We start from the raw sequence: 26,534 nt of genomic DNA on the forward strand, positions 1-26,534 counted from the left end.
GGGTGCTTAGATCTGGCCCAATAGGGCTGCCCTGGAAACAGTGAAGGACTGGCCTGTGGTGCCTCTTTCAGTAAAAACAGAGCTTGGGAGGGCCATATCTGAGGTACATGAATGGGTTGATGAGCTGGAGTGTTTGGGCCTTGCTTTAAGAGGATTGTATTTTTTGTGGTAAGCAATAGTCAATGCAGGATTGTGCATAAAGTCTGGTGCTCCTGGAGCAGAGTTTGACTTCTAGCGATGTAAATAACACAACTAGGTAGTTTTTCTTAGTAGCCATACAGAAATGATTTGCCACTGCCTTTCTAGTCCGATCTAAACCTTTGGGATTTTTTGATGGTCCCCATTTTTTCAAATGTTCTTCCAAGTAGGCTGGCAGTGCCAGAGTAAGAAAAATATTTTTCACAAACAAAAACCCACAAGATTGCCACATATTTAACAATATATATTTAATATATAATTTCTAGATCAGTACATTCAGTTTAATGTGTTTTTCTTCACAAACAGAAGAACTCTTACAATAGTAAATTTCTAAAATAAATACTATTAAAATAGAGTTTCGAAATAAATATTCTATACAAAGGAAAACTTCTGTGGTAATTTCTTTTCAATCGAGGAAAGAAGTGAAGAAGAGGGAAAGCCTGGATTGCTCTCTGTAAAGATTAATAAAAAATAACCTAACCATGCACAGAGCTCAGGACAGCAACTCGAAAAAGCAGATATTTTACTTCCCTAAAGCAACAAGAGACAGAAATAGCAAGTGCTGTGCCACCGTGTGCCCACTTTCTGTATCCTTGCTGCCAGGCATGTCTTGGAAGAAACGTTTGCTCAGAACAAGGGACGGAGCTACGTCCCTTATTTGGTGTGCATTTTTCTTGTTTGTCCTGTTGAAAGATGAAGGTGCTACCCATCTGAGGGGAGCTTTGAAGAATCACCCAGGAAAGGGAGCGGAGGAGGAAAGATCAAGGAGAAGAAACCTTTAGCATTTTCCACCACTGGCCATTCAGAAACTGGTAGCCAGCTGTCAGGAAGCTGATCATGTGGGTTTATCTATGTAGATCATGGGTGTCATACTCAGTCACATCACATGACATATTGTGATTCTTTTTCCCTTTGCGGAGCCGAAGCGGATGTAGCCTACGTGTGATGCATCCGGCCTGAGGGCTGCTAGTTGGACACCCCTGATGTAGATTGAACTTTGATGCGACTGAACAATTTCCTTGGGAATCAGAATCCAGCCTGACCAGCTGGGAGAGTATAAGGAAGTTAGCCAGTCAGGTCTTAAGTTTCACATAGATGTAGGGGTCCTGTTTTATAACCCCTGAGAGGGAGAGGGAGGTGGTCAGAAGGATGAGTGGGAGAGAGAGGAGGAAAAGGGCAAAGGGTTGAGGGTGGTAGGGGAGGGAGGGACTTTTCAGGCAGAGCATTGAAGAAGACCATCTCAAAGGAAATAGTGTGAAGCAGTTCAGGGTCTTCTTGGGCTGGACTAACCCAGAAAATTTTCAATGCTTGGCAAGAATGCTGTCAGTGGTGTTGCTAGGTCTCGAGGAAAGAGCCGTAGAAACATGCGGAGTGACTGCTAAACAAGAGGAGGAGGAGGGGGGGAAGCTGTGGAGGCCCGCAGCTGAATTCTGCTTGCATTTTCAGAGTCTTCCCTTTCCATGGTCTTTTTTCACACACAATCCACCCTCCAGGATGTTGATACCGATAGATTAAAAATAAGCTTCAAAAACCCACACAGTAATTTAAGTGGTTTTCAACTATGTACAGTAACAATAAAAGCCCCCAAGTTTTCTTTCTTAAAAAAAAAAAAGTCTTAAGAAATAATAAGACAAAAGGTCAAAATAATTGCCCACCAGTTTGGATGTTCTGCTTCTTTGTCTGACTTAAAGAGTGCTACAATTTAATTGATTTTTTAAAAAATTGCTTGATCAGTACTGCTGCACACTAATAGGGACAGAAGAAACAACTGGGCAGCACTTTCAACTTCCCAACCTCCAGATGTTTTACACATTAGTTCCCCTGCTGTCAGGAGGATATGGAGATGGAGTTTTAATCCATCTAGAGGACACTACTTTGAGGAATAGAAACATAGAAACATAGAAGTCTGACGGTAGAAAAGACCTCATGGTCCATCTAGTCTGCCCTTATACTATTTCCTGTATTGTATCTTAGGATGGATATATGTTTATCCCAGGCATGTTTAAATTCAGTTACTGTGGATTTATCTACCACGTCTGCTGGAAGTTTGTTCCAAGCATCTACTACTCTTTCAGTAAAATAATATTTTCTCATGTTGCTTTTGATCTTTCCCCCAACTAACTTCAGATTGTGTCCCCTTGTTCTTGTGTTCACTTTCCTATTAAAAACACTTCCCTCCTGGACCTTATTTAACCCTTTAACATATTTAAATGTTTCGATCATGTCCCCCCTTTTACTTCTGTCCTCCAGACTATACAGATTGAGTTCATCAAGTCTTTCCTGATACGTTTTATTCTTAAAACTCTTAATGCTGCAACAAAGCGTTTATGGTTGGCTAGTGCTACTTCATTACCATGAATATTGACAGGGATGAATACATTCAACAATATGTTGGCTAAGATTCTCTTTTTTTCACCCCTCACTTTGCCCTCACCCCTATGAGCCTGTGAGTCTTTCAAGTATTTGTAAGAACATCCATAACACACACCGAGCAGAATCCAGCAGGAACTTGTAATCTCCACTGAAAATAAATGGAGGAAGAAAACACTGGCAGATTTCTCCCAACATTCATCTCAATGGACAAAGGTTTCCTACGGACCCACACCCAGTGTCTCCTTGGCAAGGCTAACCTCAGAGATCAAGGACTCATAAAACAAATATTCTTTCCTGTGAAATAGAAGAATGGGAATGTATAAAAATATTAAAAATAGTTTCCAGCCAAACCTACCATTCTAAACAAATCCTTCATCGTGGGGAAAAAGTGAGCATCTTCTTCTACCTGCTTATCACTAAAATAGTAGTAAAATTGGCCTCCTTTCTGTCTATGTAGTTGATTAATTTTCTCTCTACGTTGTTCTCGCTACACAGTTGATTAATTCTGGATCAAAAATCCTATTCGGTTGAAAAGGTGCTATGGATTTTTCTTTTCTAAGTAGAGAGAGAAACACTCTTCACTTTTACAGACCAGCTTTTTACATGCCTGTCTTTTCCACTTGTTGTGTAGTGTCAATGACTTCCTGTTTAGCATCTTGTAATAAGGTTAATCCACTGGCCTTGAGCAGGGATCCTTCCCACCTAAAAGAAGCATTTTAACAGCCTTTGTTGCTTTTCAAGTACAGAGATTAACCTTCCCAACCTCCAGCCCTTCCAATATATTCCAATCCTGTTTTCTCTATCCCTCCCAGTCAGCCCTGGAGCCACCTAACTTGTAATCCAACCTATCCAGGGGGCACCAGTTTCAGGAAGTTTGATATTGATAGATGATATCTAGAAAGGGGTGGCTGACAAAAATTGTAGTCACTTTGTCAGAAACATGCCCCTCAAGCTTATTCTCCTCCAGAGACACTTAAAAAATGTTAGCAACCCATGTAGGGACAGCAGCATGTTGCTTTATAGAAAGACAATGAAGCAGCAACTGTCTAATTTGAGAATTAAAATATTGAGCACCATTTTGAAGAGAGTTTGGAATTGTGCTGATCCATATCTAATTGTCCCAAGATACTCAGATAAATTGTGCTTGCTTTGGGTTAATCCTTCAGATGCAGAGTAGTGGCTAATTCTTAAGCTTCAGCACAAGCACCTCTATCATCTGATTTAATAAAGTATAATTTATTTTAGGAGAATTGAGGTGCTTACATTTATCCTGAAAGTACTGTTGAGATTAGTTTCCTTGAAACCTTTGCTCAGTTTTCCTTCTATTTCTTTTTCTTTTGCATAGGATTTTATTTGTGCGATTAAAATGTGCAATAATGATCAAGCAACATAATACACTATTTCAAACGTATGCTCCAAATTTTGTGCCTCTGAAATGCAAAGAGTCCTAGAAACTCTTTTGGCTGGGCATTCTCTGACCAAGTTGGGTCATAAGCTTTCAAAAGCTTGTTCCCATATTGAAACATCAAAAGCCTTATATTACCATTTGCTCCTACTGGACCTGAATGGATAGAGTTCAGGCTGCTGGCTGCTGGTTTGAATTCTTTGTGGAACTTTTGCAAAAGGGAATGAATTCCTCCTCCTCCCCATTTATGTTACAAGAGATCAAGAAACACTTAATAAGGAAGTAATCCATCAGTTAGAATATATTCTTTGTGGTGATCATTCTAGCAAGAACAGAGAGAGGAGGAAAGAGACACAGAGACAGAGAGATAATTTTGAAAGAGAATTGGGATATTTTCTCATTATTCAGACTTTCAAGACTGTGCCTTAATGGCAGTAAAATCACAGGAGTTAAAGGTAGTGCTAATCCAGGTGTTAAGATCACCCAGGGCATTTAAACTTCCGTAGCCGTGATGGCGAACCTGTGGCACGTGTGCCCAAAGTGGCATGTGTGGCATCGCCCATTCTTCTTCTGGGTTTCTGGCACGCATGCGGGTGTGACCATCAGCTGGCCTTCATGCGTGTGGCAGTGCAGGGCACTGGAAGTGCTGATCTCCCATTTCCCTGTGAGAGCATGCGCCCTGGGCAGCTCATCTTCCGGGTTGGAGCCCAGATAAGCACGCACGTATGCACACTCCCTTTTCAGCACTCGGTGCCAAAAACGTTCACCATCACTATAGGGAGAGCACAGAATGTCCTATCCCTGAATCTACGCATCTGACCAGTCCTGAACCCTTTATTCAAGTTTGAATACTCTGTTGAAGCTTAATACCTGAGAAGAGCTACTGATTTCTACATATTCAGAAAGATTATTTTTTTAAAAGGAGTACTCTCACAACGTACAGTCACAACAATGACAACAACAAAACGAGGCGGCAAGGAACATTCTTGTTAAAGCCTTGAGGGTAACTTAGCCCTTACTGCCCATAACCTATAAATATGTTAATTGGATGGTGGCCCTGAACTGAAGTCCTGCTTCCATCTGCTGATGGACATGCCAAGGCTACTTCTGGATTATTCTTGCAATCTCTAGATTGATCAAACTGTCAGGACTAAGGGCTAGGAGAGGAGAGGCCTTCCAATTGCTCTATGTAGTTTGTTTTAGCCCTTGCACAGCAAAATATCCATAGCCGTTTCCTTCCTACCTGCCTTCTTTCCTTCCTTCCCGCCCTTCCTTCTTTCCCTCCCTACAAAAGGCTGCCATATGTTATACTTTGACAAAGGTGACAAGACACCGTTCCCATCTTCTTTTCCCATCCTGTACTTCCCAACATCTCTCCAGCAGTCAAAAAGATTTCTCCGGTCTGCTGTCAGCTTTCCCGTCCGAGGATGCTTTACAAATCACACTGTTTGTGTTTTTGCACCGACACCCAGGCCGACTCACTCGGTCATAGCACCGCTGCGATAGCTTCACACAGCCGGTGGCTGGCAGGTAGCACAGCAAGCAGGGGAAAACCAGAGAGAGGGCACTCATGAAGGACCAACGGGCACAGCAGTTCGAGTGGGAGCAAGAGCAGGGATGGTCTGCGCAGGAGCCCTCGTCATCCTCGTTGGTGCAGTGGTAGAATATGCCCTTCACCAAGCACATGCAGGTTGAGTAATTGACCAGGTTCTGGGCTGAGCACAGACATCCCTGGTTGCACACCCAACACGAGGGCAAAGTTCTAGGCAGGGCACATTCCTTACACTTGCATTTTCCACAGGCTTCACACAGCAAAAAGTGCTTGTCCAGCTTCAGAGAGGGGAGCCCTTTCAGATCCAAGGGCTTGCAGTGAATAGCCTTGGGCTGAAGCCGGATTGCTCTCGGAGAGGACTGGTCAGCCACGGGAGCTGGGACCATGTGGTCCAAAAGCCTTTGATCTGAAGATGTGCTGCTGCTGCTACTGATGGAGCTGGGCCGCCCACTGAAGGAGATCCATGGATGGGTGACGTCTTGTTCACACCGTGGTGGAAGGGTGGGCTCGTGGTGGCTCCGGGGAGGCTTCTGAGCCACCAGTTGAGTCAGCGTGGGATTGTCAATGTAATCGTTCTCCATGTGGGTGGTCTTCATCTGGTCGATAGGCAGGATAGTCAAGGGATGTTGCAGTCTGCCATAAGGAATCCGGCTTTCGAGAAGAGGCTGTACCACGGCAGAACTGGGCACCACAGTCATGTTGTGAGGCATTCGAGGCTCCATTTTATTTTTTTCAGGCTGCTTTTAAGTGTCCTGGAAAAAAAAGGAGAATAAAGAAAAAAAAAGAGGTTGAAATATTATCCATTGCTGTCAGAATCCCAACAAAGAGCTGAGCTATTCCTCTGCCAGGGTTGTCCCAGAGTCAATCTTGGCACTTTACAGGTTAACTCCTTGGAGTCCCATACAAGAGAAGTGACAGTATGGTTGTACAAGTGGAGTTGGGATGGCTCTACACCAGCATAGCTGGCTGGAGAATTCTGGGAGTTGAATTCCACAAGTCTTCAAGTTGCCAAGTTTGAAGACCTCTGCTCTACACTATGGTGGCATCCCAAAAAAACTTGGAACTGTAATCCCATCTCCATGTGATTGTTTTTTAATATTGGGGGAGAGGGGAAAAAGTCATATCTACTGTTGTTAAGAAGAGAAAAGATACACCCACTGATATCCTGAAAACGTCTGTAACTCCGCAGATTTTCCCCACCCCTCCCTTCATCCCCCCAACCACCTTCTACTTACATCCCCTTTCTACTTCTTTTTTTATCTCTCCCCTTTTCCTTAAATCTTCTCTTTCCCTTCATTTTTATACATGTATTCTATATATTTACCATTACATATTATGTACACATATTCTATACCTTTTGTTATGTAATGTAATCACGAGTATAATACAACTGTTTAACGATATAGACAACTTTTTGTATAGGATAAGATCTGTTTTACTATCACATAATGCTTATGTTTTCTTACCCTTTTGACTCCATTGACCCCTCCCTTCCCACCCCTTTTATTTTTTTTAATTATTTTTTATTGATTTTTTAAAAATATATATACATCTACACATTTACAAAACATAAAAAAAGAAAAAAATACAAACCAAACAAAAACATATAGAATAATAATAATAATAATAATAATAATAATAATAATATTTTAATATTTCAAATTTAATAAACTTTTTCTTTAAAAAAAGAAGAAGAGAAAAGATAGAATAACGAGTATGACCCAAGAGAGCCGGTCTAGTGCAAAGACCAAAGACCTCTCAGGGACTTTGAACCAGTCACTCACTCTCTCACAATATCTCACAGGATTGTTTTTGTAGTTTAAAAAAAAAAGGGGGGGGGGAGTTTGACAATAGAATGTCCAGATATACAGAGCCACGCAGTAGGACTAGAAAAGATACCAGAATCTATAGTGTGGCAATTTAGGAATGAGTGCAGAGAAATAATGAAGACACTGTAAAAACAGTAGTAAACAGTTCTACTCTTCAGTGCAATCAAAATATCTTCTGTCTTAGTTTTCTATTTACAGGAACAAACATTGCTTTAACAATATGCAGTAAAGCATACTTACATGTAGATACTAAACCAATCCAGGTTTCTCTGTATCAGCACTATTAACTCACGCTCAAACTGCTCCAGCCAACTAACAACATTATCACCAACAACAGCCAACAATCATTGTAAAGTTGCTTTGCCTTTTATAAAGCTCTGGTCCAATCAGATTGCAGTTTGCACCCTATGACTCAGCCCTATTTAACATGCTTACATATGTTACCTTATATGGTAACATAATGGAGTATCATCTAGGATTGAGCTAATCCTTGACATAGAGTAGTAACAATATGTAGCTAGGACAAATGACTTCTGAGGGTAGCACTAGGAGCTGTCCACCTAGAAATCCACCTTCTGTGAAGACTTCAAGCCAATGTGGCTTCAATGTGCAGGGATTCCTATCTTTTTTGAGCCACGGGGACAATTTCTCTGCAGGAATTATTTTTTCATGAAAAAAAAAGATATTTCTGGATGGCCAAAATTGTGAGAGCCAGTATCTAAATTTTATCAATAAATGCATTGCATAGGTTGCTTCTCTAGGGAACCTTTGTAGACACATAGATATGCACACATATTGAAATGAAAAGGCATCTTCTGGAATTAACCGGTTTCTATGACTCTCTTCAAATATGACCTAGTAGAAGAGGGAACTTAAATACAAAATTATATATTTGTTGGGGATTAGATGAAACAAAAATGGTGTACAATCATAGGCACTGCCAATAATTTTCTACCGAGTGCAATAAAATGAGTAGAATTTGTCCTATGAACCTGGAGTGCAGAATTGGAATCAAGAGTCTTACATTATGGAATAGTGCTATTGAGCTAATGACACTGATTTTTGCCACATAATTTCTGGGCCTGCTGCCCACAGTGCCATCTGTCAACCTCAGTTTTCTAGTCTCTAAATAAGCAGACTAGTTATGATGACTCATTTGTTGAATCCATACCCAGTTTCTGAAGGTCCAAAAAGTAAAAGATGATAAATTAAGAGGAAATGTTAAAATGCATACATAAATATCGCCTAAAATCCAGCCAAAAAAACAGGCGCTGGCAGCTTATTCAGAAATATCTGTGAACGGAAGAGGAGAGTAGTAATGCCATCGCTCATCACTCTTAGCTCATTCACAGGTTAAAAAAAAGGTTGGCTATGAATGTATGCTAGTCAACTGGATGCCCTCCAGTTATGTTAAGATTACAAGTCTCTGAATTTCCAGATAGTGATCATGTAAGATTGGATCGTGTAATCACTGCATATCTTGAGGGAACCAATTTGAGAAAGGTCCCCAGCATTAATCAAGGTACAGTTGCTCTAATTCTAGAAGACATGGAAAACGCAGAGGAGGAGAGTCTAAATTTTTACATCAACAGCATCCAATATGTGTTTCCAGGCCTTGGTTTTATCCCTCCGAATGTCAATTCATTCTAAAAAACTGATTTCATAGAATTAAAGAATTAGAATGATCTCAGATGTCTTCTACTTGCTCTGTTCTCCTGCTCGGGACAGGATCTGCTAAAGCAGTTTGGATAGATGGCTATCTGGTTTCAATTTGAAATCTTCTGGTGAAGGGAAACATGCCACTTTATGAGGCTATTTATTCCACTGGTTAAGAACCCTTACTGTCAGGCAGCTCTTCTTAATATTTAACCTGAATCTATTTCAGGAAGGAACCCATGAGATTTTAACTCATGGGTTCCTTCCTGACCTGAGATTTTAACTCATGGGTTCCTGACCTCTGAGGAAACAGAATAAGTCCATTCCCGCTTCTGTATGGTAATCCTTAAAACCTCCTAATAGTACAATCTGATAGTGAAATCTTGATAGCCCACCGTCAACCAACTCTAGTTCAGCGATCCCATTTTTAGACATCAAGCAAGGCAAGATTCCAGCTGATAATTATTCCACCTGATTTGGACTCCATGTTCCTTTTTACATATCTGAAAATAACAATGCCAGTATTTAATCTTCCAGTAAAACTTTTCTCTACATCCTACTATCGGGAGATATTCATGCTAAAACATAAAGGAAAGCCATGGTGCTTTCATGGTGCTTTCTAGCCCTTTCTAAGCCGTTTACAGAGTCAGCGCATTGCCCCAACAATCTGGGTCTGATGGAAGGCTGAGATGGAAGGCTGAGTCAACCTTGAGCCTGGTGAAATTCGAACTGCCAAATTGCAGGCAGCAGAAGTAGCCTGCAGTACTGCATTCTAACCACTGTACCAACATGGCGCTTACCAAGAAATACATTGCGCTTACCAAGAAATACAATATTTCTCCTTTAATGTTTGTTTGCTTTATTTGTATCCTGCCTTTATTATTTTTACAAGTAACTCAACCTAGTGAAATGCAACATACAGTACCTTCCTCCTCCTATTTTCCCCACAATAACAACTGCGAGGTAGGTTTGGGCTGACTAGCCCAAAGCCACCCACCCAGCTTTCATGATGAAGGCTGGACTTTCTAGCCAAACTAAAGCAAATACTTACTTCATGAAAGATATACTTTGAGAACTCCTAGGGAAGAGATACCTTGATGCTCTACCTCACAGCTGGAACTATCTTAACTTGGTTGTTTCTTGCTCCTCTGGAATGCAGCCCATCCCTCCTGGGAATCCAGACTACATTCCACCTCGTTTTGTGACTTTCCCATTTCTTCTGACAAGCTTCCAACAAGCAGAATCAATGTGACTTCCAAGAAGCAAAGTTAAGGGGCAAAACTGGATTTGCTTAAGGACCCTCTGATTTACCAAGGCAATTTGTCTAACAGTTGTGGCAAAATTATTTTACTGAAAGAGTAGTAGATCCTTGGAACAAACTTCCAGCAGATGTGGTAGATAAATCCACAGTAACTGAATTTAAACATGCCTGGGATAAACATATATCCATCCAAAGATAAAATACAGAAAATAGTATAAGGGCAGGCTAGATGGACCATGAGGTCTTTTTCTGCCGTCAGACTTCTATGTTTCTAAAAAAGTTCAAAAATGCATGACTCACTTAATGATCATATTGTTTAGCAATGGACATTGTAGTCCTAATTATGGTCATAAAGTCAAGAATTACTTGCCTAACCTAGTAATGAACCCAGAGTGTGAAATTCAATCATACCAAGCTTTGGGCTCTCTTTCACTTGTTTCTTCTCCAGCATGGCCAAGACCAGATTGGAAAGTCACTTTTTTAAGCCACAGATTAACAATATATATATAAACTAAATTCTCAGTAGCATTAACTATGCATTTTAAAATTCTCTGCTTATGAACATGACTTAAACCCCGCCCCCTCCATCTCTGAGTATCCAGACTTTATAGTTTGGAAAGTACATTCGGATGTGATTAATCTGCAATGGAAAATTCCACGTCCTTTGCTATGCTTGCATCAGAGGAAATGCACTGTGCAGCCCTAAAATGTGCTAAAACATGTTCTCGCACTGCTAAACCAGGATCGGAGAAACTGTGGTTATGGTCCAATTTTCATCGGCCCCACCTAACTGGCCCAGCTAATGGTGAAGGTGGAAGGTGGAAGATGATGGCCAAGAACTTCCAGAACACCACAGGTTGTTGAATTGGGGGCGAGGGGCGTAATTTCCCTTTTAACTGCTAACAGCAAACAGAGGCTCAGAGTGAGTGGCATATAAATACAATAAATAAAATAAAATAAAATAAATAAAACATTTTGTCTTCCCAGTAAATATAAGCCAAATATAAATTCCTTAAAAGCATATCCCTTAGGCATTAACGTTTAGTCCTCTGACTGTTTTGCAAAAAGGGAGCATAATGACTGAGCTGCAAATCAGAGCAGAGGACACAGAATCCTTTAAAATATTCAGACTATTTTTTCATCCAAACACCAAACACCACATAATATTTGGTTTAAATGCTGTTTACTAGCCAATCCCTTTATTGCTAGTCTCTAATTTCATTGGAAGAGTGCAATTTATACTGGAGCCCATCCAGAGATTCAACTGTAGGGGAGGACATGAAACCACAGGAAGCAACTAAACTTAAATCAAAGAACGGAAATGGCTTGGTTCAAATTTAGAGAGTACACATTGTTTTCTGGTGGAGTTGCCACTTCCTTGCAGTGACCTTTAGATTCTTTATTAATTATGTTTTTAAAGAGAGAGAGAGAGAGAGAGAGAAGCAAGGGAAGCAATCCCAAGCATCCCTAGCTGAGACCGAAGAGAAGCTGTTGAAATAGCCAAAAAAGAGAACTGGAGGGAAACACCAGTTCAGGGACAGAATGAGTAAACATGAGAAGTCATAGGGAGAGAGAGAGAAAGAAAGAAAGAGCAAGGACTCCATTCAACATCCAGTGAGACTTTAAAATCCCTCATTTGGGCTACACCTTGATTTTTATTCCATTATAAATCAATGCACTCCAAATTTGGCAACGACTTGTGGACTTCCATTCAATCCCAGAATTCTGGGAGTTGAAGTCCACAAGTCTTAAAGTTGCCAAGTTTGCATTAAATCCAAACTCAATTTCAATGCATGCTATGAATCAGGCTTCTTCTAACTTGCTTTGTGTAACCGGGCATACTTATCACCAATTCAAATGCCATTTCCAGCCTTTGGCCTTGCCTCTTTGCTGGAATTATAGCTGGACTACCTGTTTTGTTTTGTGGGTTTTTTTCCCTTAAAACCCACGATGGTTGAAACCTTTGTTTGGCCCTTCAATAAAATACTCCCCCAGTTCAGAAAAAGAAACATGTATTTTTGACGAGCTGCACAAGTGGGTGGGTTTGTGATGTTGTAAACTCCAGCCAATCACCGTGCAGGATAGCCTGATTTCTGCTGCAAACTGGCAGAACTGGTTTCTCCTCTGTTGGAACTCCAGAGAGGGAGCCCTATCCCAAGACACAGAATGGCAGAATCTGCTTTCTCAGTGACACTGACCGGAAAGAATGTCTGTATTTAGGTTGAGTTGAACCTGAAAAACCTCAGCTCACTGTACTCACTGAGAGGTGGAGACAGAGGAGGCAAAGGAGTAAATCAATGTTAGCTGACTGCAAAGACAATAACAACATTTGTGTTGAAATTGTTTGGCACAGTTTGACTCATTTTCTAGAGCTCGGGGCACTTCCAGTATGAGCTAGGAAGGAGCCAAAGGTAGCGAATTAAACTGGTCTTGCAGATATTATGTATTCATTTTCAGGATTACTTGGCTGGATAATGAGAACCTGATAACAACAAGCCTTGTGAAATGGGAGGAACAAGACAGAAGTTGTTTCAAGTCAACAGTGAAGAAATTGCTACTGTCATTGCCCTTTATGTCAATGTCAGATTTTAAACAATAGTTTGACTTTTTCTGTCATTCAAAAAGAAAATCCCTAAAATATTTGGAACTGACTGATCACTTAAAATTAGGGATTTCAAAAGCCTCCAGGAAGGCTGCTAAGCTCTTAAAACAACCAAAAACTCGTTAGGAACAATAATGAGTTTAAATATTAAATTTGCATTTTCTTTTTGCCACAAGTTCCAATCTCAAAAATATATTTAAGGTAATTACGTTGCTATGAGCATTTCTTTCAGTTTTGTGTAGAGTAGACCTTCGACTTTAACAACTCTAGACAAGCTTAAAACTGTTAATACAAAACTATCTATGGAGGCAATACAATTTTAAAAAATGTATTGCTGTCTTGCATTCATAATTCATTGCCAAATGCCCAAAGAAAGATGATTTTAACCTGCTTCCTAAAGGATACAAGAAAGGGAGCTTAGAGTAGCCTAATTGTTTGCTTGGGTCAACAAAGGGTACTTTTAAGATTGAAAGTTTTAAAATGTGTATTGTATTTGTGGGCAGCTGGTTTCCATTCTTGATTACTGATGACAGAAATGTTGATTGAGGTTGATAAAGAAAAACAACCCTGAAATTCAGCTGGATATTTGTTATTTGTTCTTTGTTCCAGCATGGACAGAATCAATAAATCAAGTTTCTATAGAAAAGATTGACTGTATAACTGTAACACCCATCTTACATTATGGTAGGGTTTGAAATACGGTACATTAACAACATTGGAAATAATTACCTAATTACTAACTTATTATCACCAGCATGAACTGGACACTAAAAATCATAACCACGTAAGAAGGTGATTAAACACCATGACTGCATTTTCTTGTGTCTTGCACTTATTTTAAAACAGAAGTGGGAGAAAGTGAATTTGAATATCATATTAATTTTAAAGGTATGATCAGCTGAGAGGAGCTAAGTATGATGCTGTCCCTGTTCCTCTGAAATAGATCTGAAGCAGCATATGATGGAACATGATATGTTCCATCATTTTTGGGACACCGGAGGCTTTTTTACTTATACAGTGGCTTTCATCAAAGATGTCTCATGTCTATGCACCTCAGTTAATGGTACACATTATTTGGTACCTCTGAATTCCATCCTTGCCTTCAAATAACTCAGACAGAGGTGGGCTTGTTCAGGCCTGCTTAGCCTCAGAGATGAAATCATAGCGGGAACCTTCAGGTGATTCACAGAAATGTAAGGTGGTCACAATAACCAGCATTGGAAGGAGAGGGAGGTGTCAAGAACAGAAGGAACAAATGAAAGACAAGTTCTGTATGATAAGTTCTGCTTTATTAAAGAATAAGGCCTTATTATACAGGAATTGGAGTAAATCACCCGTATGAAATTTGAACACGATCTTGTTGCAATTTACACGTTTCAGCTCTGGTAAAGTTTGGCTCAGGTAGGAATAATATAGTGAAATATTTTACTTCTAACTTAATATCAGTTTGCTGAAGTCAAGGGAAGCTGATGTTCAAATGAATAAATCAGATCTTCCTAGAACTGTTGTGATGTTGTTCTGAACATTTTCAAGGTGCTTTCACTTCAAAACAAACTCTTCTGAGTTTGAGATGGATGTTTTTGTACTTTTTAAGGGGCAAAATGCATTTGGAATGGTAAGAATAAAGGCTTTGAATTCAGAACAGAGCACTTCAAACATTTCAAATGCAGGGACATTTGTACACCCTTAATTAACAGCACTAGCAGAATCTAAATATTCTGAAAACTTGCAAGATTCCAAGGAAGATATGGAGTACTTGTTCACAGAAGAGAAAAATAAGATACAGAATTGAATCAAGAATTATCATTATTTTGAGAAGTACAATAAATAATGGGATTCAAGAAACTTTTAAAAATTTACTGGACACCCAACTCCAATTCTAAACTAAGGTAGCTTAGAATTAAAAATAAAAAAATAAAATAAAAAGAAAATTATGCATCTGGACAAACCACATTTTATATGCCAGAATTGACCCATTGATTAGATTGAGTCAATAGTAGATTCACAGCCTTTGGGAACTACTGTATTTTCTGGAGGATAAGACGTACAAACACAGGGGCATTTTTGCCTTCCCCAGCCTCCAACAGCATTTTGCAGGTCTCCCAAACCATCTGTGTGCCCTATTTTTTGCAAAAATGGGTGGAAAATGAGCCAATTTTTTTGCAAAAAACGGCATGCACAGAGGGTTTGGGAGGCGTGCAGAGTGCTCCCGGGGGTTGAGGAGGACAAAAACATTTTTTCTTAGTTACCTCTTTGAAATCTTGGTGCGTCTTATACACCAGTGCATCTTATAGTCCAAAAGTATGGTACTTATTTTCTAACTCCCCCCCCCCTCTCTGTCTGTGTATTGTGTAGAAGCTTATTTCTGAACTGCATCCAATGGACAATAAGAAAACAAAAGCAAAATATTTAAAATAGGTTCAGTTGATCATATAATTACAATGGTATTGAGATTGGCCAGGACTAATGTGGATATACAAAGGACGAGTTCATTTTATTTTAAAACATTCATTTTATATTATGACTGATGGGGATTAAGAACAAGCAACAACTCTTTACCTTACTTGTACAACAACTGACCCCAAACAAAAAAGGAATTTAAATAACTAAAATAAAAAGTATTCTTCAAGGTCAGAAACAAAGTATGTTGAAAATAAGTAGAATCTTAAAATAGAAGTTGATGCTTCTGTGACAAAAAGCAACATGACTAAGATGCCCCCAAGAATAGAGATTATTTACAGCCGAAATTACACAACAGCACCAAACCTCACATGATCTCATGAAATGTTAGGATAGGTGTACATACAAAGTTGGGTAAATTTATGAGATTGCGATTGCAATTAACCAATTTGTGATCATGCTTTCAGCTTTAAAAGTTTACCACCCAGGATTTTTCAACAATAATCAGTATGACAAAGCAATTCTCATGTAACCATGGATGTTTGATTGATAACATTTGGATCCCATAATTTAATCGTCCCCTGAGCCTTATCAGTAAAGTACCTGCATTGTGCAGCAAAGAAGAAAAGCAGTTGGATATTAAATTAGATTATAATAATAAATAAATAAATAATAATAATAATAATAATAATAATAATAATAATAATAATAATTTATTAGACTTGTATGCCGCCCTTCTCTGAAGACTCGGGGTGGCTCACAACAACAATAAAACAATACAGAAACAAATCTAATAATTAAAATAGATGCTAGAGATTTGACATATAATTACTTTATCTGATACGCCCATGTCCCCCAATATAATCTTTCACATTACTATATGGTCCAAAATGCTACTAATTACAAATTAATTAGCATTCAAGGTGAAGCCCAGAGAAAACATGAGAAATATGAGCTTGCAAAGGTAGGAGGGATTTCAGATTCCCGCCATAGGAATCAACTTTCAGGATGCATTCTGAACAGTATTATTATTATAATTATTATAATTATTATAATTATTATATTATTATCATCATCATCATCAACAACAACAACAACATAAGAAATATAAACAACATGAACAACGAAATTTAAATTGGTACAACAGCACTAGAGGCGACTGTATATAAAACAACTGAACAAAGTGATTGGAACAGACAAACAGATGAATTATGGATTGGAAATTGAGCCATTTTATTTTTTAAGCAAAGTAAAGCCATTGTAGGCAATCTTCCAGGAATTAAACTAACTGTTGGTTTTTTTATAACTTTTCTCTCTTGTCCCCCCCAACTAAACATGTCCACAATATTCATTTGGATAGCCTTTTCGTATATTACTCATACGTAACCAGGTTATCTTTCTACGTGAGCCCTACAAATAGACCTCCCATGTTGAGTCTGGAAAGCAGGACAGGGAATGGTAGTGGAGAGCAATCACTTGGATCACTGAAGCACTGGAGATTTGAGGTCCCATTTCTCCTGTTACGAAACTCAAATTTTCCCAGTAGTTGAGGAGATGACTCTACCCATTTTAGGGGCCACAAGACTGCTGTGGGCCCTTGAATCAGTGGAAATTGTGTGCTCCCTTTTTGGACTCTAAATTAGGATTCCTTAGAGGACAATCCTGTGCTTTCAATTCCCATCACTGTTATCAAAGCCAAGAGCTCAGGATCATGGCAAGTAAGGCTCAAATGGTCTATTCATTCCAAAAAGATAATAATAATAACAATGTCTGCTATTTCAGATAGGAATCAGAAAACACTGGAGTTGAAAAATAACAAAATAATTCAGAAAGAGAAACCTTTTTAAGAAGCCATATTAACAAAATTCTGAATATAATATTTAGCGGTTGCTTTAGGCCATAGGAGACTCGGATTCAGAGTTCTTACCTGAATCCCGAAAAAGGCAGGCTTGAACTAAGATAATAAAGCTATAGATATTTGGACTAGAGCTAGACCAATCCATCTCAAAGGCAGGACGCTTCAGTTCATAACTAGCCTCATCTTTTAATTGCAAATTTTATCAAGGTGCAATCTGGCCACCATCCTACAAAATGGAAGATAGCTATGGAGTATGGCTTCCTTCAAAATAATAATGGTGAATATATTAAGGCTGTGTTTCTAAGAATTCTTATTTGGAAATGTGTCGTACCAAGTACATTGGGATTGATCCACAAGTAGAATATTAGTTGTAGCTCAACTTCACAGCATAGAAGAAAGGAGATGAATGACTTAAAAGGATTTTCAGTTCATTTAGAGTGAAGGTTATAGATATATTAAAACTTGAATCAATTTCAATGTCCGTTTGATTCACAATAATAGGTAATTAAGTAATCACAGAGCTTCCCATCCTTTGGGCAGTTACTATCTCCCCCTAGTATCCACCCAACTGATAAGATAGGGCTGGGTGAACATTGAAGTTGTTCTTTTTCACAGCTTCAATGAGGGTGGGAGAAGCCTCCTCGGATTGTGTGAGTTGGTTTCTTCCCTGTCCCCACCAGCTCTATCCTGAAGTTCATGTCTGATTCTTGTCACCTTTGTCATTTTTTAAAATTCATTTTAATTGTATTTTTTAAACTGTTTTTATTTGTGAGTTGCCCAAAGTCACTAGGAGCTGAGCAGCATGCCAACTTAAATAATTAATAAACAAATAAAACAAATAAACAAAAATAACCTGTGTGCTAAATAATAAATAAATAACCCTGCATTCTAAATAAATAAATAAATAACCCCACTGAGAATTTCTACAAATACGCCAATTCTTATTTTATAAATTTACTATGTGTGCATTCAATATAAAGTTTATCTATAATAGCTCCCTAGAGATTTGCAAGTCCCATTGGGTTTCAACTGCTGAGTTAAAACATAGCTCTACTAGGTGTGCCTAGGCTTGATTGTACAACAGATCAGAGCATTTAGAACCATCTCTTGTGCAGAGTTAGTGGTGGAAAACAGAAGGGAACAATACCAATAGGACATAATTTGGAGTCTCATCTTCACTCCATTGAAGAATGTTAAATTACTACAAGTCTGACTCAAATACAGGCCAATGTTTTCTCTGTTTCCCTCCCCTGGCTTTGGGGTCTTGGTTTTGAACCATCTTGATGAAGAAATCAAATGTCTACCCTCGAGAACCTGGAAGACGATTGTTATTTTATAAATCTTACAAAAAGATATATTTTTAATACAGGTTTTGATTCTTTCTTTCTCTCAGAAACCAAACAAAACCTTCTTTTAAGGGAAACTTTACTCTCCCCCCCTCTCCCTGAAAAAGCTGTTCAAGAAAGAGCAGCAGCCTACTGAATTGAGTAAACATGCAATGGCTGTGGAACTTTCAACTGCTCTTGTTGAATGTTCCAGAGAATCCTGGCGTGAATTGAGGGAGAATAAGAAAGTATTCATTCCTCTCGGACAAAAGACTTCTAGAAGCAGGCAAGGCAACTGTGAAAGAATCTGAGGAGAAACTCTTATTTGGGGTGGTGGGGGTGTCAACCATTTGGGGGGGGGTTAGAAATTGGGAAGATTATCTATCCTATGTAGGCAGTGATCCAGAGGATCGAGCAATTCTCAATTTGCATGGAGAAATATAAAACCAGGATAGTGGGTACAACAGTTTCATGTACACAAAACCCTAGTTACCACCCCTAGTAAGACACAACATAACATACATCCCAGAGCAGTAAAACTTCTGAAGGAAATTCATTGGAATTTCCAATAAGAGGTCTGACCAACTAGCCAGGCCTTGTCTCTAGTTGCTCTATATTTTCGGTGCTCATTTGCATGACTGTAAACAGTCAATATGGTAAGGATGAATGTAAATATCTCAATTATAAAGATGGCTCTGCTGTACTAGAATGGAATATTTTTTTTAAAAAAAAATCTGGTCATTCTGATCTTGACTCGAAGTCAATTCCAGCCAGCAATAATGAGAGATGATAAAATTTCTGATGGACCGTAAATTTTCTGTGCTCCTAATTTAGAAAAATTTTCTGCCACAAAATGCTTGAAAAAGTGACAGTACTATTTGAAAACTCTACATTCAGAAAAGATACAGAACACAATGGAACATTGAAAAGAATTTCCCAGTATGCAAATCAAGGAAAAGTCTCCCTTTGCATTGACCAAACTGACAGGAGAACAGGAATGCCAGTTAATGAGGGTCAAATTACTTGTAATCCCCATGGAACATGTAGTATTTAACACTGAATAGCATCAAAAGACTTCAAACTACACTAAAGGGAACACTTGACACAAATCAGGAGCATCCAGTTTCACATACACTATCTCTTTCTAGGTTTAAATGGTATCTCATGTACTTCAGGAAATTTGCTTCTAATTCCTTCCTCAGCTGTTTTCAAGCTCTACTTAAGCAAGGGAGTGACTTTTGATGCAATGGAATTAGTCGACCTAGAATAAATCCTTGGTATAAAAGGAGCCACACTCAGTTATCAGAAAATGAATAAAATGGTTGAGGGGGCAAATGGATTAAATTCTAAAACCGGGATGGTAAAAGCTGCAATATTTTAGGAGAATAATAATAAAATGTTTCAAGTGCTTTAAATGTTTCACTTTAAACACCCAAACCATCCAGCATCCTGTGAATTTATCTGTGTTCTGTACATATCAACAGCAGTCTTCGGAGAAGGGCGGCATACAAATCTAATAAATAATAATAATAATAATAATAATAATACAAATCTAATAAATAATAATAATAAAATAAAAATAATTGCCTGATTTCTAAACAAAAAAATAAAAATAAATTTGCCAAGGTTTTTTTTTTTAAAGACATTGATTATAATTCTTGAGCTGCCACAATCCAGAGCAGAGAAACATACTTACCACCACACTGAATTCAGCGAATCTTCTGGGTGAACATGCTTAGGAGCAGGCTTCAGGTCTTTTATGACTGCGACAACCACAGCTCCATCTGTCAAAAGGGAAAGGCAACGTTGCTCTCAAAAGGTCTATTGAACATTATATTCAATAGGTGCCCTACATGGGAATATTATTATTATTATTAATAATAATAATAATAATAATAATAATTTATTAGATTTGTATGCCTCCCCTCTCCTTAGACTGCTAAGGGAAGGCTTCTTGCTGCAGCCATTTTAACAAAGCCCAGTCACACAAAACCATGGCTTTGCACAGGCAGAGTTAGAAGTGGCACAGTAGAAACCTTTTCATTTTATTCACTATAAACCACTATAAACATTTTATTAACTATAAACCTTTTCACACAAACACATGTAAGTAGGTCTGGGCGTATTCTGGTATATTGCAGGTGAATATATATATTTATATATGCAGTGTATATATATATGCAGTATATATGCAGTATATTGCAATATCTATCTATATACAGTATATCAATATCTATATATATCTGTGTCTGTCTGTCTGTTTGTCTATCTGTCTGTCTGTCTGTCTGTCTATCTATCTACCTACCTACCTACCTGTTGAGAAGGTTGTTCACAGAAAGGGAAGGTAGCTGTTAAAAAGAGGTGCATGAAAATAGGAATCCCATACAGACTCTTTTGAGAAACTGATAGGCTGTAGGAAGCAGCATTTATTAAATGGAGACATTTATCAACAGTATTTCATGCTTCCTTCATTCCTCTATTGTTCACCTTTATATAATGGGAACCGAAGGGTCAGAGGAAAGAAACCAGCGGAAGAGATCCTGGTCATTCAATGCCCAATTTACAAGACTTCTTTAAAAATATTTGCCGATCAAGAAAACCAGGTTACATGGCGAACACACTACTACAGTCATCATCAGTAATATTAGTGGGAGAGGGGAAAGATAGGAAAGAACAATGCTGGTGCGGGTGAGAGACCTTTAACATCAGAAGTGAAATATACTGTCCAGTTTCCTTGTGAATTTGATGGAATTTTCAGGGTTTTTTTTAAAAAAAGAGGGATGTCAAGCAGAGCAGAAGCTCAATATTTAGACCACCAGGCTTTTAAAAAAATAAAATAAACCAAACGTGTGGGAAGATAGGAAAGAGCTTGGGAAGTCTTTCTACCCTTTCTAAATTGGATAAAATGGGGGGGGGGGGGGGGGTTTGACACTGACATTTCAGGGGCTGCACTGCACTGAAGCTGCAACGCCAGGCCATTCTCTCTAGGCCGCCCTTCCGACGGGGGCTGAGGAACCTTCCGAAGTGGCCACACAGCTCAAGGCCCTTTTCTCGGGCCTCACCACTACCACTACCACCACACCACCACGCCCCGGTCAGATATCGAGACCGCTTCTTGGCGGCTTTCTCGCCTCAGGGCTCTTTCGGCGCCTGCCATTTTCTGCCCCGGACCTGCAACCAAGGCCGCGCTGGGTGTGCGTGAGGGGTGTTCTCGCTCTCCTCTCACGTGCGGCGTTGGCGAGGCCCGGCCGGTTCCAACCTCGGCCTAGATTTCCACGACGCCATAGATGGAGGAGAGAAGGCCCTGACGAGATCCGCGCCCCCTCCCCCCGGCTCTTTCCCCCTCGCTCCTCGTCCGCTGCGCACAGGTACACACATACACACGCACTAGCCCTCGGCACACCCAGCTGGCGCCGTTCCCTTCTGGCGCAGCGCGATCCTCCCAGCTTAATCTCGCAGTTCAAAGCCACAAGCCGCTGCGGGAGTGGGTGCGTGAGGGTGGGGAGAGAGAAGGAATAAAGGGACGAAGCGAAGCAAATACGGGGTGGGTTTTGTGTATGTGTGTGTGAGAGAGAGAGAGGGGGTGGGGGAAACGAGGCCGCCTCGCAGGATCGTTACCCGAAATTATAAAAAGGCAAGCGAAAAAAGAGCAAAGGTCAACGGCAAGCGAACAAGCGTCCCAGCCGAGACTCCAGAATCGCACGAAGCTTAACAGAGAGAGACGCCAAAGGCAAGAGAGGGGGAAGAAAGCTCGACGTTTCCTCCCGCGCAACTGCAGAGTCCAGTCCTTATGCGCTGATCCCGAGCGCCAAGCGGGGCAGACGCAGCTTTTATAAGGACGCGGCCGAACAGACCGATCTTTAAATCCCCAGCGAGCGCGCCCAGGTGCCTGCGACTAAACGTCGCGCATTTAATAAGGCGGGTGGTGTAGGGAAGAAAAGGGACGGAGCTCTATCGCAGGAGCATCGGGCTTAATTTGCAGTCCGTGTCAAAGAGGCAATTCGGGAGGAATTAATTTTTTTTTTTTAAAGAATAGAGATTGGTCTTTTTTAAAAAAAGATACATTGAGAAGTTTAAGGGCACGCGCCTTTCTCGCAGAAGATCAGGCGGGGGAGTAGAAAGATCCCCCCTTCTTTCATCCCCTTTCCTCTCCCTCCTTCAATCCCGCGATGTTATTTTTTTCCCTACTTACTTTCAACGATCCAGTCCAGATCATATCTCAACAGGCGAGTTAATCCTAAATCCGAGGGGTGGGGAAAAAAAATCCCGGCTGTGCTTTTTGCACGTGTGGGTGGTGAAGGATGAGGTTCAAAATCGACGCGAAATACACCCGGGGCTCAGAGAATGAGTGGTGCGCTGTCAGGAGCGGCGGCGGCAGGAGCCGTCGCTTCCCCTTCGCTGTTGCAACAACTGCCTGCCTGGGAAAATGGCTATTTTATGAATGGGAGGGAAAGGGCCTCTACTACGCATGCTTGTCCTCCCAATTCTATGAATGGGTGGGCGCTGGCGTTCCAAGGCGCATGCTCCGCTCTCATTTTATGAATGGGGGGCCGGAAGGAACTCATTGAGAGTTAAAGGATGACTATAGAACTTGTGTTTTTCCTCCTTTTTTTTATGAATGAAACGCGGTAGCTGTAGGCAATTGCGCATGCACCACGGTACACACCCCCAGCCTCGGGCTGATGGTAAAGCGAAATATACAGTAGAGGCAGGGAGTGGATGAAGTGCGTTTGAGAGTGAAATAAAGGAAATAGATCGCAGTGGATGGGGGCGGTGGGGGAGATACCCTTTGTGTTTGAGATCGAGGGCGGCCGATGGGATTTCTCATGAGTAATTAAGGAAGGCGGGCGGAGAGGGCGTAAGGGAAAGCGCGGTGGAACGTTGCTTTCGGATCGTTTTTGCGAATATTTCTCCTGGCTGGTGCTGGGCTTTTTCCCCCCGAGGACTCTATTGAGCCTAGGACGTCCCGCGGGGTAGCGATTCAGCGCCGATGCCCCGCTCTCTTTCTCGGAAGGGCGGCGGCACTTTTGGTTCATTAGCTTGGAAGCCCAGGTGTATTTTTTAAAAAATGAAGATGACACTGGGAGGGTGGGAGAACAGCCCCCCCCCCCCGATCCCGTCACGAATCTGGAAATTTTGCTGGATTTTTCTCCGATTTTATCCAGCTCAGTAGAAACATAGAAGATTGACGGCAGAAAAAGACTTCATGGTCCATTTAGTCTGCCCTTATACTATTTCCTGTATTTCATCTATATATATGTTTATCCCAGGCGTGTTTAAATTCAGTTACTGTGGATTTACCAACCACGTCTGCTGGAAGTTTGTTCCAAGCATCTACTACTCTTTCAGTAAAATAACATTTTCTCACGTTGCTTTTGATCTTTCCCCCAACTAAATCTGGAATGCCCGGTATTGGATGTAATACCGTTCATTTAAAGGACACGGTCTGTATTCCTGTGAGCCTTTGAATAGAATCGACTAGAATTTTATTGGCCAAGTGTGATTGGACACACAAGGAATTTGTCTTGGTGCATATGCTCTCTTCCTCTTGAGGGAAGGCAGGAAGGAAGGGGCTTCCTTTGAGAAAAGGCCTTTGAATCGATGGGAATCGGGCGAGCTGGAAATCGATACTCCTTCCTTTAATCCTCCACCTCATCAGCCTCCTCTTCTTTCTCCCCCCCCCCCCAGGAAAGGGTCCTGTCAAGATTTTTCATCTTTTAAAGTTTCCAAACATTAAACATCAATGCCTTGGGGATTGCAAAAGTATTTTGGTTAGTTTAATATAATTTTAGATGTGCTTGGTAAGAAACTTTATAAATATCAGTAACCTTTTCACCTTTTTGTTTGTTTCATTTATTTTATATTTATTTATTTATTTATTTGTCAAAACGTGTGCAAGATAGTGGGTATGGTATAAACATAAGCAAGTAGCTATAGGTAGACTTGGACAATAGGACAGGGATTTTCTATTAATTAATTAATCAATCAATCAATTAATTAATTAATTAATTAATTAATTGGATTTATATGCTGCCCCTCTCGGAGGACTCAGGTGGTTTACAACATAGAAAAAAACAATGCGAACATCCTAATCCAATTAATTTAAAACTAGTTAATCTAAAAACCTAAAAAATCTAAAAACCCCAGTAGCATATATAATATATAATATATTATATTATTTGTTATGTATTATATACATTTGTTATATAACAGCCTGAATTCAGTGAATGTGCAAAGCCTGAGTAAAAAAAAAACCAAAACAACCCAGGGTAAAGAATAAATTATAACATTTGGTGGAGCATTTGATTTTCCAGAATATCTTCCCAAGCAAGAGCAGAGCCTGGATTATGTAGAAAAGCTGGACAAAAAACCATCTTCAAACTTAGTGACCTCCAGTTGTGTAGAACTACAATTATCTCCACCCCCAAGCCAGTGGGGTGTAATGGAAGCTGGTAGTCCATCACATTTGGCCTCATCCATCATCTGCTGAGGTTTAGAAGCAGTCAGATAAACCTGAAATGGGGAGAAGGACAGAATGGGGCAGAAATGCAGATGAGTCCTAAGCAAAACAGTTTATCCAAGTAATGCAACCCAATCTAGGGCAACACCTTTATGGGTGTTCTGGCAAAACGAAATGTATCTCTTTACTTTCACTCAATGGAAAGACTCCGATAATATTTTCAGACCACCTACATTCTGATATTTCTCCATCATGGGAAACAGAGAGAGAAAGAAATAGAATTTCTTTCCATTTATTTCTGTAAATGTTTCCAGGTAAAGGGCTCTTCGTGCTGTCATTCAAAAGGCATGGTATTGCCACTCTGTCTCTCTTGCTTCCTTTATGTAACTGTACAGACAATGTAACAATTTTATCTTCCATTCTTCCCCCACACTGGTTTTTTTTTTCATATTTTATTTTTAATACCAAATATCTATTAACATTTACCAGACATTGCTATTACCAAATATGGTAAATATTTGGTAATAGCAATGTCTGGTAAATGTTAATAGATATTTGGTATTAAAAATAAAATATGAAAAAAAAAAAACCAGTGGGAGGGAAGAATGAAAGATAAAATTGTTACATTGTCTCTCTATAATTACATAAAGGAAGCCAGGCAATTGTCAGTAAAAGCCTTGAATATACACTGCTCAAAAAAATAAAGGGAACACTCAAATAGCACATCCTAGATCTGAATGAATGAAATATTCTCATTGAATATTTCATTTGCATAGCTATTCCATTTGCACAACAGCATGTGAAATTGATTGACAATCAGTGTTGCTTCCTAAGTGGACAGTTTGATTTCACTGAGGTTTGATTTACTTGAAGTTGTATTCTGTTTTTTAAGTGTTCCCTTTATCTTTTTGAGCAGTGTATTTTTCTAGCTAAACACTTGCATGGTAAATTAGGTATAAGTTATACGATCCTGTTTAACTGAATTCATTTGAATTCTAGTCAGTTATATTTTATATGTAAAACTCTTTCTTGCCCCAATGGGGAAAGGATGAATCTAGAATTTGTAGTGCCTTTGATCCTTGTAAAGAGCACTGGGATTTATGGCAGCATAGCCTTCTAATATAGGAATGGAACATCCTGTTCAGGTCAAATTTTCATCTTAGTATTGACTCAGAAATACATCTCTCTTAAGTGCCAAGAAAATTTCCAGGAAATTGGAATATAATTAAATTTACATTCAGACATGATTCAAGAAACAGTGAATGAGAATTTCTGAAGACTTAACTTGTTGGTGTGTTCAATAAATCTCATAACACTCAAATGTTCCTGTAACCTTGTTAAATATTAATTGCAAGTGCCTCTCGTTCACTTTAATAGAGCAAGTAAACAGGAAGACAGATTCGGCAGCATTTTTTTTTCCCATGAAGACTTCATATTATTCTGGATTGTAGAATAAATGGAAAATGGCCCTTGAATATTCAAAATGAGATGGAAATAGAAATTACCATTTGATATATCAAAGATATTGAAGCAAGATGGAGCCTGGCAGCACTTTTTCAGATTAACACATTTTATTAAAAGATATAATGTTGATGCATTAGAGTTTACCTTGTCT

General features: G+C 39.6%; 1 protein-coding gene across 3 annotated transcripts; it reads right to left on the reverse strand.

The window, feature by feature from the left end:
* Positions 1-431: 431 nt before the first annotated feature.
* SPRY4 (sprouty RTK signaling antagonist 4) lies at positions 432-22,886 on the reverse strand. 3 transcript variants are annotated; one of them, XM_070739340.1, is made up of 3 exons: positions 22,652-22,886; positions 20,156-20,243; positions 432-6,280 (listed from the first exon to the last, which is right to left on the reverse strand). In XM_070739340.1, the coding sequence occupies exon 3, from the start codon at positions 6,248-6,250 to the stop codon at positions 5,360-5,362; it is 891 nt and encodes a 296-aa protein (XP_070595441.1). In that variant the 5' UTR covers positions 6,251-6,280; positions 20,156-20,243; positions 22,652-22,886; the 3' UTR covers positions 432-5,359. The 3 variants fall into 3 exon arrangements, with proteins under 3 accessions (XP_070595441.1, XP_070595439.1, XP_070595440.1); XM_070739338.1 differs by lacking the exon at positions 22,652-22,886 and adding an exon at positions 20,947-21,014; XM_070739339.1 differs by lacking the exon at positions 22,652-22,886 and adding an exon at positions 20,773-20,861.
* Between the last annotated feature and the right edge of the window lie 3,648 nt (positions 22,887-26,534).

Source organism: Erythrolamprus reginae, chromosome 2 (genome assembly GCF_031021105.1).
Source record: "Erythrolamprus reginae isolate rEryReg1 chromosome 2, rEryReg1.hap1, whole genome shotgun sequence".
Classification (NCBI taxonomy): domain Eukaryota; kingdom Metazoa; phylum Chordata; class Lepidosauria; order Squamata; family Dipsadidae; genus Erythrolamprus; species Erythrolamprus reginae.

Excerpts from the sequence above, each read along its gene's own strand:
- SPRY4 (XM_070739340.1), bottom strand. The coding sequence starts at position 6,250 with ATGGAGCCTCGAATGCCTCACAACATGACTGTGGTGCCCAGTTCTGCC.